At 42.5% G+C, this 12,683-nt stretch overlaps 1 protein-coding gene across 5 annotated transcripts in view; it reads right to left on the reverse strand.

The window, feature by feature from the left end:
• RPAP1 (RNA polymerase II associated protein 1) overlaps positions 1 to 12,683 on the reverse strand; it is a 45,154-nt gene that overhangs the window by 29,179 nt on the left and 3,292 nt on the right. For 2 of the 5 annotated variants that reach the window (XM_075425167.1, XM_075425170.1), the window contains exons 2-7: positions 10,767 to 11,009; positions 9,636 to 9,784; positions 8,983 to 9,075; positions 7,460 to 7,640; positions 5,253 to 5,429; positions 2,101 to 2,316 (exon numbers count right to left, since the gene is read on the reverse strand). In XM_075425167.1, coding sequence (XP_075281282.1) covers positions 2,101 to 2,316; positions 5,253 to 5,429; positions 7,460 to 7,640; positions 8,983 to 9,075; positions 9,636 to 9,784; positions 10,767 to 10,956 — 1,006 coding nt within the window. In that variant the 5' untranslated portion in view covers positions 10,957 to 11,009. Of the gene's footprint in view, positions 1 to 2,100; positions 2,317 to 5,252; positions 5,430 to 7,459; positions 7,641 to 8,982; positions 9,076 to 9,635; positions 9,785 to 10,766; positions 11,047 to 12,683 lie in introns of all 5 variants that reach the window. The other 3 variants (XM_075425168.1, XM_075425171.1, XM_075425169.1) reach the window with 2 other exon arrangements.

Genomic DNA, 12,683 nt, shown 5'->3' on the forward strand with positions numbered 1-12,683 from the left:
AGCACAGTGTTATATTCCCCAGCCAGAAAGCTGTTCTGCAGAATTACAGCCAAAGGCTCAGCACACTTTTTAATTGAAGAGAAGGAAAAAGCATCTGAAATGTAAGAAAGTGGAGTGTTTGTGGGTGCTAGGTGCAAAACTAGAGGAAATCAACAGAAAAAGAATGAAGTCTATTGACGTTTGTAATTCAACAAATTGTTTTCTCCTTCTCCATTAACCGCTAAATTGATAGGGTTAAGTTAATCATTCTGTGAATAGGATTACGCATATTACCACCAGCCCTTAATATTATGATTTTGACAACAAAAAAAAAGACTAATACATATTCCAAGGCATCAGCAGATTGTTCAGTTACTGAGAAATCCCTTTAGAGAAACACAAGCTGACAGTGTGAATGCAACATTTGTACTGAACTTTTTCAGACTTCAGTTATGTTAAAGGCTACCACCAACCTCTTCCCTTTCTACTTTGCTTCCTCTTTTGTCTTGGTGCCATAATTTACTTCTCCATTTGATAAGATTATAAGTTGCTGGATAACAGCTTCACCATCTTGTTTATCAGAAACAGTAGCCTTTTATCTCATTAGAGAGACAGGTTTGACTTTTGAGCAATCTCAATGCTTTGTGTCACCATCCACTCCTTGGGGAAATTCAGAATGACCATTTCTGCTAGGTTATTCATGATGAGTTTACTTGTGAGCACAGAGATGCAAAATCTCAACACGAAGTGCTAATGCAAAATTAATACTTTACATCTCCTGTTGGCCAAGATGGGCTGAGGCATAAGGTCCAGTGCTGGAAAGGCTTCCCTTGGTTTTATAACTGTGTTCCAGCTCATCATTTCTTTGTTATTTCAAATATCCTGGGAGAAGTCCTCTTCTCCGTTCCTGTGCAGTCTTGCATGGGAAGCAGAAGATGTTGTCAGCACACGATACTCTGAATACTGAGCTATTCCCAAGAGCACTATTACAATCTTGTTCAGCCTTTATAGGCTGAACAAACCACTTCTATTGCTCCCAGACGAGTAAAATGTCACTTAATCTGGTGCTACTTGTGCACTCAGTTGTTCTGGAACTAAAAAGTACTACAAATAGTCCTCTTGCTTAAGATGGCTTTGTGGAAAAGTAAAACTTGGGGAGAAACAGCAAAAGAACTGTTCAATGAAGTGTTTTCCTCAGTAAGAGGCTAATCAGCTTTCCTTCTCCTGCACATGCACACACACACACTCACAGACTCATGCCTCTCATCAACTGAGTTTTTGTCTCTTGCAAACATGAAGTCGAAATCCAGGAGTGATTCAAAGACCTCTTCAACCAGTCTGCACGTCGCACTGCGACACAAAGAATACATCAGAAGAGAGGACCAAGAGTTGGAGACAGCCAAAGAGACATATGAAATTGCGGGAGAAGCATGCTAACGAGGAACAGAGACATGCTATGAACAGAAGTGTGGGGAAGATGAGAATGGGAGCCTAAAATCACAACAGAGAAAAAGAAATGGCTAAAGCAAAAACTTCAGTGAGGACTGCTACATGAGCAGAAGCTTAAGGGGAACACACTTATTTTCTATGGTAAGACAGACATGCATTATATGAGCAATTTTCCTGAAGTGAGACTGATCATCACCTCCATGCTATCCTGCGAGCAAATCACTAACTCTTACGTACCCAAAACCCTCTTGTCCCCAACCTGTCCCAGTTAAAAGAAATTATTCAAGCAGCAGCTGAATTCCACTACCACACACTTGTATTTCCCTGCTCACATGACTGAACAAAAGAGCAATGATGTCTACTGTTTAAAAACACGTTTTCCCTTCAGACATCTCAGAACAAATTTCAAAAACAAAGCAAGGCTTCCCACTGAATAGCTCACCTCCGTTACATACTGCATAACCCTTCTAATCTATGGGGCCCAGCTAGGAATAACAGAGAGACGTTCTTTCTTGAAACCATAATATATGTATTTTTTCAATAGCATGATAAAATACTGAGTTGCATAACTAGAAGTTATCTAGTGCCACATCAATCCAATCTGGGTTGATGCAAACACCATACAAACCTTACATTTATGCTCAGAACATTAACATGCACTTTGTTTCCTACCTGCGATTTCTACCTTCATATTCTCTTCCTTCCTTACAGATTCTTCCAGACCCGACTCCTGCATGGCACGAGATGATCCTACACCATGCTGAGCCACAGGCAGAGATTCCACAAACTGCTCCAGTCTGTTCTGTTCCATTTTTAATTCCTTTTTCTGGCCTTCATTGCCACCACGTCGTGACTTTAAGAAAGCAACTAAACTGGAATCTGCAAGCACTGACAAAGAGACAGACAGAGAAGTGACAGAAAGTCTCAAAATACTTGATACGCCTATAGCTCCTGCTATTTATGTTTTAGCCTTTTCATTCCCATTTCACATGCCCTCTTCGTCTGTACCAACTGTCACTTCTTTTCAAACTGAGGCACTTAACTGCTTTATGATCTCTTCAGCACACAAGCTGGGTACAACCGAGTGGTGACACCAGAAAAAGAGCTAATAAATGTCTTTCAAGGTAAAGCAACAACAAAAATTCTAGTTATTCTCTCAACCTACAAAAAAAAGAGGTAATTGTTTCTTTCCCCTTCACTGCCACTGAGAAGGCACATCCAAACAAGACTATCCATTGCGGAGAAAATTCTGGTCTGTTATTTATGGAAGGAACCCAGGTCTGACAGTTTGCCTACCCTGCCTGTGGACAGCTCAGTAGCATCAATCTGAATGCTACAAGAATACACTGAACAGACACCACAAAAAGAATTACCTGCTTTTCATTAAATTGCACTAGAGCTGCAGTGCATGGTCTAGATATGTTAGGAGAAGGAGATCTTGTTTGTTCTGAACTGACTCCCCATCCTGAGAGTCGATTATGGTCTGACAACGTCCAAAAAACAGACGTGGCCATTCTCTTCAGGCTTTGGAGGAAAAGAGGAACACATGGGAGGTACGGGTGGTTTGAAGGACTGATAATATTCCTATGGCTCTAAAATAGGAAAATGTCAGAATATCATCATTTTACTTTCAGATCTGCTACAGAAATCCCACACCATTTTTGATGGAGCTCACCTTCTCTCTGAATATTCTCCATCTAGAAGATGGCGTTGGGATGCTTATGTCAGAGGTAAATACTAAGAGCCTGTGTATTGTGTCTCTAAAAGGCACAGAGATACTCCAATAAGCAGTGTCAGAGATGTTTAAAGTAACAGAATGTAACACCTACATTGGTTATTTATTCTCTGGAGGACAAAGGACAAGCAATTCAGACATGCTCTGTACCTGAGAGAAGTCATTCCAAAAAGAAAATGACTCCTATGTCTCTGAAACAGTTCAAAGAGGATGCAGGGATCTATCCCACACTTGTGATTGCTGCACACTCTCTTCATGATGCATTTTAAACCTCCCTTGGAGAGGGAGAGGCATTCAGCCCAGTCTCATTAAAGCACCCACATTTTTTCCTGAATGCAAGCAGAGCTCTCACTTTCTCATACTTCACTATACACAGCAAGGAAAAGACTGTATTCATGATTTCATCATTTCACGCAAATAATGACAAGCAAGTCAACAATTACGTCAATCTGTGCATGGTATGTCAGAAAGTAAGCCTACTCCTGCCCAGAGCCTCCATGAGCAAAAACCAGAACAGTATCAACAGTAAGACCCTGAAGACGCTGCCCAGCATGGAATTGCCCACCCATCCTCATACTTCACACCATGGAGTCTCATCTGCTTCATAACTAAGAGGTTAATTCAGAGAGTGGGCAGCATTAAACAGCCACAAATCATTTCACACTCTTGAATATGGAGAAAAAGTCTCTTTAATTCACATCTCTGTGCCTGTCCAGTTCCCAAGTTCATCTGTAAGCCAGCAATTCAGTTTAGGAGTTGCTTCATCGTGCATAATTCCCTAACCACAGGTATTTCGAGAATGCTAAAGTTACTCCCAGTTTCCTTAAGGCCTCAAAGACTACAATTTTAACCCATACGACATATAAACTAATATATTGTTTTACAAAATAATTTATTGTTCAAAAGTATGTAAAATTCATCCTATCCTTTTTGAACTCCCCAAGTATTCACTAATATCCCAAAGGATGGAGTGGCAGGGACAAGGAGTAAAGATCACAGATCAGTCACAGGTGCATAAACAAGACATTTTTTGTACATATGCCATTGTTATAAACAGTGAAGTTAAACAAAAAAGAGGGTTTTTTTCACCTCTGGTAGCTTGGAGAGCTTAGCTCTCTGAATGCAGGATGTGCCTAAAGATTCTGTCTGCAGTTATTTTGAACAGTTCCTTTGCCACCTTTCCAGTTATACCCACATTGCTTGCAATGAAGATCATTAATACGATCTTTAAGCTAAACCCACAAGAAACTTACGTATCTAAAACGTCACTCACACCCAAATTTGATGCTCGAGAATCTGAAATTATGAGCATTTGTTTGCCACCTGCATCTGCTCTTCTTGAGCATACAAAATCATTAAAACCAACGCCAACAAGTTTTACAGTGCCCTAGATCACACACAGTCTTATCAAACATACCACACTCAGGGTTCTCCTCCATCTTGTCATCAGCTGTTAGTGACAGAAATTCCCAGAGCACCACTGTGAACAGGGCTCCAAACCAGAGACCAGAACCCTGCACCCAACAGCCAGGTAATTAAAACACTTTTTCAAGAAGTTCAAGACTAGTTGTGAGTTCTTCTGCTCTACCAAGCAGAGATTCGAATTGAAATCTCTCACACACCCACGTTTCCCCTATCTCGGTACTGACAGTTCTGGCCCAAGCCTTAGGTATTTTGGAGGAGAAGACCAAGGGCTCTCGCTCACTTCAGCATTGCTATGGCCATCCTAACAATAGCTCTGCTTTCTTATCTGCTTCAGAGAATTACATTTTAGGACCTCAATACATATATATGATTTGATATGCAAAGTAACAAAGTGCTTGGACCACCTCATCCCACAGCAAAGGAGAGACAGAACAGACTTAAGCTAAGACTCCTCTCAAGAAGGAACAAGCGCTCTTTAATTCCTTCACACTTAATTCTTACTCATAAGCTACTGACATGACACGGAAGCTAGATTATCCACATAGCAACAAGCGGGAATCCCAAGCTCCCATCTTTGATCTGTAAATCTGGTAAGACTTCAGGACACCTACACATTCAGTGAACTTCCACACCTTTAGGAGAATTCACACTGGGAAGCACATACCCAGCTGAGCCAGAAGCTTTTCCTGCTCCTGCAGGATCTCCTCCTCAGACATGGACCGCAGCTTCTCCAAGTTCTCTTTGTGAATAGCTTGAGCTTCCTGCTCACTCTTTTGTCTTCCAAGACCCTCTCCCGTTATGAGACAAGGCCGCTGAGAAGTCAAAAAGTCACCAGCTTTATCTAAAAGATCCAGCAGAGAAAGCAGTTAGCGATTTAAGTGTCTACAGCATTATGAATATATCTTAATTTTGTCATTACCAGGCTTACATAACTACTATTTTTTTTTTTACACTGATAGCCAAGGTAAAATAGGAGAAGTTTAGTTTAGCTTCAAACAAAACTAAAATAACTGGGTTTTCATCCCATGTCAAAACAAAATGTCATTTTCACCTTGTTTCTTTAGGAAGGGGGGAAAGGAATTTTGTTTCTTTAATGCAAAGCAACAGCAAGAAAAGGTAAACTGGAGCACAATTCACAGCTGATGAGTCAGAGTGTTCTTCCAAGCTGGCGAATGCTAGACTCTTCCTCTGCCCAAGAAAACCCAAACCCACATTTGTATGTCAGGTGAACCACAACCTAGTAAAAATCTGTTGAGACAGAATTAATATTTTTATGTAACCGAGTTTCTGAAGTGATACAGAATCCATTCCCAACACAGGCATGTTTGCTTCTAACAATGTCCTCTATTTACTTCTAAGGGTTAAAAATACTAAAATTTCCTGGGGAGGAGGGGAAGTGAGAGTGCATTTTTCCTACCCTGAATAAAATCAAGTCTCCTTTATCACCTGACCTAAATCCTTTACAAAGGCTCATTTCTTTTAATGCATAACACGCTCCTTTGGTCAGTGAGACCCTCCAGCTGTCCTGTAGCCCACTATAGAAAGACTTGACTTAGTGGTTTTATTCCTTATGTTCTGTTGATATGCTCCATCTAGTGACTTGGAACATCCCTATGACCCTAAACCAGCCAATCCTGAAAGCAACAAACCCCTGTTCAAACAGCAGTAATGACACTCATCATAACATCAGCAAGCTCTGATGTCATTTCCACAGCAGTTCTCTTGCATATTGAGCAGAAAGACGAGAGGCCAGAGTGACCCGGTAAAAGATTCCATAAGCTTCCCACCATCAACAACTAAGCTGAGGGTTACCGAGCACAAACACTTTGTTACTACAAGAAATGGAGTTCCCCTTCTCCTCTTGCTTCTAGTGATCCTGCCACAACAATCTTGCTGAGAAGGCCAAGCCATTTTCTGATCCCTCTGTTGTGCTATTGCCTTTTAGAAGCACTCTACTTCAAGAGGACCACAGCTACAGGGCTGCTGTATTTCCCTTTGAGATTTCTCAGACAGAAGTACACGTGCACAATTGTAACAGGACATACAGTAAGCACAGCATATTGACCTGGACAATGGATTTGTGCACACACAGCACTGCACATCTCGGGGTTCTCTTACCAATTCTGTGACAGGGGTCAGTGCAGACAGAAATCTTAGCCAAATGGCGATGACCCTCAAACGACATCTTGCCTCTATTTCAATGTGAAAAATAGGGTGTCAGGGAAAAACCCAGACACTTGGTGGTCCTAAGCAAAAAGGACTGCCCAAGACGAAAAGCAAAAACAAAAAAGCCTGGAGATGCTGGTACCAGTTGAATTGGTTTCAACTTTCCTCATCATGTTGCTGTCAGACAAGTAACTGTTGGAGGTGGCACTGACTCATCAGCACTGCCTCACAGCATTCCTTATGGAGCAAAGCCACAGTCTCACAGCAGCGGATCTGGTGACGGAAGACTGAGCTTTCAGCTTCTAGGCAGGAGTAGGAACCTGCATCACAGTGATCTCAAACACCTTCAGACGTAAGAACCACTCTCTTCCTAAAATTTTGGAAACCATCAATGAAACAAGAGAAACTTTACATATAATGAATAGAGAGGAAAAGGAGGACAAAAACCTTGAAAAATAAATCTTTCTGGCCCTGTGTGAAGCAAAGTGGAAATCGGTGAGAAAGTTAACCCGATTTTTAGAATGTTGATTTGAGTTTCAGAACAATTCAAATCCTTGTCACATCACAGGCATTCCAAGTGACCTTAAGATTCCTAAACTGGGGACAACAGCACTACCCTAATTTAAAGACAAGGTGCACTGATGTTATGGTTACTAAGGCTATGTAAACACGGTAGGCTGGAAAAGCAGAACCTTCTCCGCTTACCACCCCTGACGCTGGAGAGAGGTGCCTCTCCTGCCGATCCCTCAGGACCCGGGGCATCCGGAGCAGCTGATCTGCTCCGCAGGCACTCGGCAGCAGAGGGAGCTGCGGCTGCCTTTTCAGCAGCTCTTCTCGCTGCCATCTTCTGCGCAAAGATGCTTTTTCTTCCAGATCCCACCTTCACCTGCAAACAGGGAAGCCATGTGTCACCACTTTCCAGACTCCCCCGCACACCTGCCACTAACAAACATATAGATCTGAGCCTAACGACACCCTCGGATCGGACTTCGGGATGTGACACAGAGAAGTTGCTGGCAGCCACCTGCCCTTTTCTGTGCCTGTGCTATTCCTTTTTTAACACACAGTTTAATGCTAGCACACAGAGACAAAAACATGAATGTTTTTGCTACCTAGAGAAGGAAGATGATTAATTATAAGTGAACTCAAGCCAGGCAAGTATACCTAAAATATCACAAAACACAACAGCTCCAGCTTTCCTGCTGTTTTGAAACCCTGCATAGCTGAATACTTTGCATTTCTGAGGATAAATGGGGCTGTATACTGTACTGTGCTCACCACATGTTTGGAAATGGCTTCTTATAAGGTGATTAGAGAACAGCAGGGTGAAGAGATTTACACAGCAAGAAGTGGGCAAGTGGTGCTAAAATAATCCTGACTAAATTACTATGCTGCTTGCCTAGGCAATGGAAGGGCATGGCTCTGAACAGCCTTGCACAGGAAATCCAAAGCAGACTAAGCAAAAACCTCTTGCATGTCCACAGTCCAGAAGAGAAGCTTAAAAGGCAGTCTGAACATTTGGTAGCTGCTTTGTGCACTCCTGCATCAGGTAAGCAGAACCGGTAGTTTAAAAAGTATTATTCTTTACTGTCAAAAAAGACATCCTTCAGAGTAAGATACCTCTTCAACGTAACCACAGCTATCAATCACATACCAATTCCCAACATCTGACTCCCACTCATCTAGCAGCTCTTGCTACTACAGCAACAACTGATAACAGCAGCCATGGCTTCCAAATTTACAGCCTCAGAAAAAAAATTATGTCAAATTCATAAGGCTGCAAAACATAATCTGTGCAACCATACTCAAATATCATGTCAGGAGGAAGCAGCTGCAACTTCAATAAGTATGGACTTAATCAAACCTGGTAGACAAATAAACAGAGATTGCTCCTCTGAGAAAAACAAGCAGGGCAGGATCAATTCTATTACAACGATGCAGATTTGATCCACCTCACTATAGTTAGCTGATCACCTTTTTTTCTAAACCAAAAGGATTCCAATGTTATCTAACTGCAGAGTATGGACTGCCTACCTGATGGCAGCTTGGTAGGAGAACTCTCTCCTATGCTAAGGTGGTAATGTCAGAGATACACTGACCCATCTCCTAGTCTCCAGCATGCCAAGTCACTTGTTTTGAGCCCTACCACCCACCAAGCATCAGGCTTTGCTGTGGGGAAGTTTTAATAGTTAATGAAGGTAGCACAAAACAGCTGCTCCCAATCCTACCTCACTTTTTATCTCAGAGCGGTGAAATGTCCTTGGAAATGGGCCTCCCGTGGGCACTGGCATGGTCACTGCTACTGCACTTGTGTCTCGCTCCTGCAGCAAAAAAATCAAACCCTGTAGAAACCATCACAACAGCCAGACATGTTTATACCATTTTGCTGAGAGTGGACTCAAAATCTCTCAGCTCTTCAGCTCACAAGCTTTCTGCTACATCGCTGTCAGGGTTAGAGTACCTTGTGCTTACTTAGAGCTAAAGTGAGGCGATTTTCCAAAAGTATGGGCTGCCAAACTCCACGCACCACTCAGAATCACATAAAGGAAACCCTGGGCCAACGCAGAGCTATGAGAATATACCCCTTAGAAAGTCCAGAAACTCAACCAAATCCACACTAGAGCATGTGCCTGCATGCAAGCAGTGTGACCTGTTCGCAGCCTGGACTGGAGAGCAGATTCAAACCCATATCTAACTGACAGCAAAAACATACCCAAAAAGCTTTTTCTGTCCACGTGCTCCAGGACACTGGTCTACAATGCTACAAGTGGTTCAATACATTGCAGAAATAAAAAGCAGCACAGAATCCTTCAACCCTGTCCACTGCTCAGTTTACAGCATTCCAAGAAACACTAGACCATCACACAAAAAACAGACATACAATAATTTTGCTGAAGACTGCTGTAATATGTTGATCATGACTCTCCAGTCTTTCCTCTGGATCTTCATCCTCAAAGTGGACACAGGCACTTCTGATCTTGGACTTTTTTGGAGGAGCTGGAGTTAAAGCTGGGAGAATATCAGGAAAGTCTGTGGAGCAAAAAATAATAATAAAAAAGGCAGTCAAGTTACTCATATGTAACTACTGTGTGATAGGTACCAGACCAAAGGTTCCCTAATAGCACCTATTACTGCTTTGATAAGAACCAAAAAAAGATGAGAAAGCAATAAGACAACGAAGAGTCCTCTGTCTCTGAGTGGCACTGGGTAGTGAAGAAAAACATGTTTAAGAATTTTATCATTTATGTATTGGCACCAAGGTCTTTTCAAACCTCCACAAGCAGAAAAGGGTATTGAGGCTTGACTACAAGTATTAAGGGAAGAGACAAGGAAGTACAGAAACAAACAATGTCCTTGCAGGTGGCGTTCAGGCACAGAAAAGCACATTTCCACTGCCAGCTCTAACAGTGATTTGTATGATCATGAGCAAGTCAAGGCCTCCTTTTCACCATCTATAAACTGGGATAGTACTACCTTAACTGGAACAAAGCAGTGTAAGATTTAAATTGTTACTTTTAAGAAAGCATCTTGAGCTTTCCAGATGATCAAGCACATGACAGAAGTGTTACAGTTACTACTGATGGAGGAAAACAAAACCGCAGGAAGCAGTCTTATCAAGCCAGCTCTGCTGGCTGAAAGCTGGAGCTATTAGCAGAGCTAAATCTCAAAGACTCTGAGACCAGGGTCTGGATAGACAGCAAAATAAGCAGTGAGTGTCCAACGGGTACAAATTACAGAAAACACCTCTTGCATTGAGGCTGGCAAGGTACTACAGACAGCTGATAGATGTAGACAAAGGCAACGTGTTGGAAAGGTGGCTCTAACAGATGCTAGTAACATTGGACAAGTGCATTTTCCCAACAAGGCTAAGAAGAAACAATAATGCAAGGAGGACACACCTGCAGGGCAAAAACAGCACTGGGTTGAGAGGGAAGTGAAAGGGCAAGCACTGAGGAACACTGAAAGGGACAGAGAAACCTAGTAATTCAAAGAACCCCACATGTGAAATTACCATCCAGCGTGACTACATCCTTGCTGTCCTGCAGTGTGGGTCTCTCAGCATCTGTGCTCCCTTCCTCTCCCCTCCTCTTGTCTGCCTTCTTCACAATTTTCACTGCAGGTGAAGCTCTGGCTGCCAGGAACTGGTTTTGAAAGTGCAGCAGGTCTGCCTCGGACTCCCCAGGCTTTGGTCTTGACAACATCCCGACTTCTTCTTCTTGCAGTCCAGACCTGTGTGCTGTTCACATGGAACCTACTGAAGGCATGGAGAACTGGTTACAGAACTGGATTTCCTGGGGAGAAGATGGGGACAGCAAGGGAAAACTATTCATTTTTGTCCCACTCTGCTGTTCCTGCACATACTGCAGCTGCTCTATTTCAGGATCACCCCAGGACACAACTAGTTGTACCAGAGTCCCAGACAAACTGTTTACCTTGTTGTTCACTGCCGAACAACATAGTACTAGACAAGCCAACACCTGGTCTCCCAGTCAGCTGGGAGCAGAATGGCATCCATCCAGCAAACAGCCAGCCAACAACTGTATTGCTGCCAGAATGCCAACAACACAGCTTTGGACTTGCAAAGCTACAGAAGCACCTGGTCCAGGATAACAGATTTTACTTACACCGCTATCAACACCAGCCAAGAATATCAGAGGCACAGTGTCACGCAGACCTCCCCTCTCCAGCACACACTCTTTTCAGGATCCTACCATTAGCATCCCTGTCAGGATACAAGAGCCCATCCACATAGATTTGGACAATGCACTCCCTCTCACTGACTCTGTTTGCCCTCCTCCTCACTCAAATATCCCAAGTAAAAAAAGCTTTTCTTCCTCATCTAGTCCTCCTGCTTTAGTTCTCTCTCACTGCCCTCTTATCGGCAGAAGTTATGCTATTTCCAAGAATTTTCATTCACTGCCCAGGCCAGTTTCAGGTTGAAAGCCAAGGGTGGTATTTATTTTTACCTCTGTGCATATGAGAACTTACTAGGAAGGCAACTATTCCACCTACTGGGCATGAAAATATTTGTGAGTATTACTCCACACTTCTTATTGCCAGAGCCTGGGACCATCAATCCATTTCTTGCAGGCAGCAAGTAAAGTGTTTGCAAATACATTTCACACTAATTGAATCACTGATCAGCACTAATGCTACAGACTTGACACCCTCCTACACTTGGTATGTTGAAATATTTTGTACATATTTGATCTCTTCCACTCTTAAAAGCCCATCAGGAGTCAATGATGATTTATTGTGAAGTTGGAAAGGAAAGTGGATATGGATTTTTAAAACTACAGCTATCTGGCATATGGATAGACTGTACACATGAGAAAATGCAAAGCATGGAAGCGAATCTCTGTCTTAATCTCAGACCAAAATAAAGTTCAATCATTGTGCAGGCACAGCCACTGCTCTGAAGCAAATGTTTTCATCATACTTTATAGTAAACTATGCGGGGAGATACCTTGTGGGAAGGATGCCAACAGACACAAGAATTACCTCATGCAGTATTTATGACATACACTTGGAATATTTATGCTGTCTTCTGGGATCTCATTCTTGACCAACATTGATGAGATGTGATGCTGCTGGTTCCAAAAGCACAAAGAGGTCCAGGGAGTTTTACATTTGGCTGGATTTTTTTAAATCAAGGTCTTAGTGTAAAACCACCAACCATGTAAGACCCACTGAAATTCCTTTTCCTGCCCCTCATTTTGTGCAAAAGCTGAACTAAAGCCATTCAGACTTTAGTTTTGTGTACCAAAACAAAACGGATTTTCAGAGGTTTTGAGGTTTCCAGGGACTCCATTCACTTCAGCACTTCATGACTGTGGAACCAGACCTCTTCATCCCAAGCCAGCATCACAAGCTGGTTGCTCGATTTCAGACATCTCAAAACACTGATCTTGATAGAAGCTGTCAGCTC

This window comes from Opisthocomus hoazin, chromosome 7 (genome assembly GCF_030867145.1).
Source record: "Opisthocomus hoazin isolate bOpiHoa1 chromosome 7, bOpiHoa1.hap1, whole genome shotgun sequence".
Lineage (NCBI taxonomy): Eukaryota > Metazoa > Chordata > Aves > Opisthocomiformes > Opisthocomidae > Opisthocomus > Opisthocomus hoazin.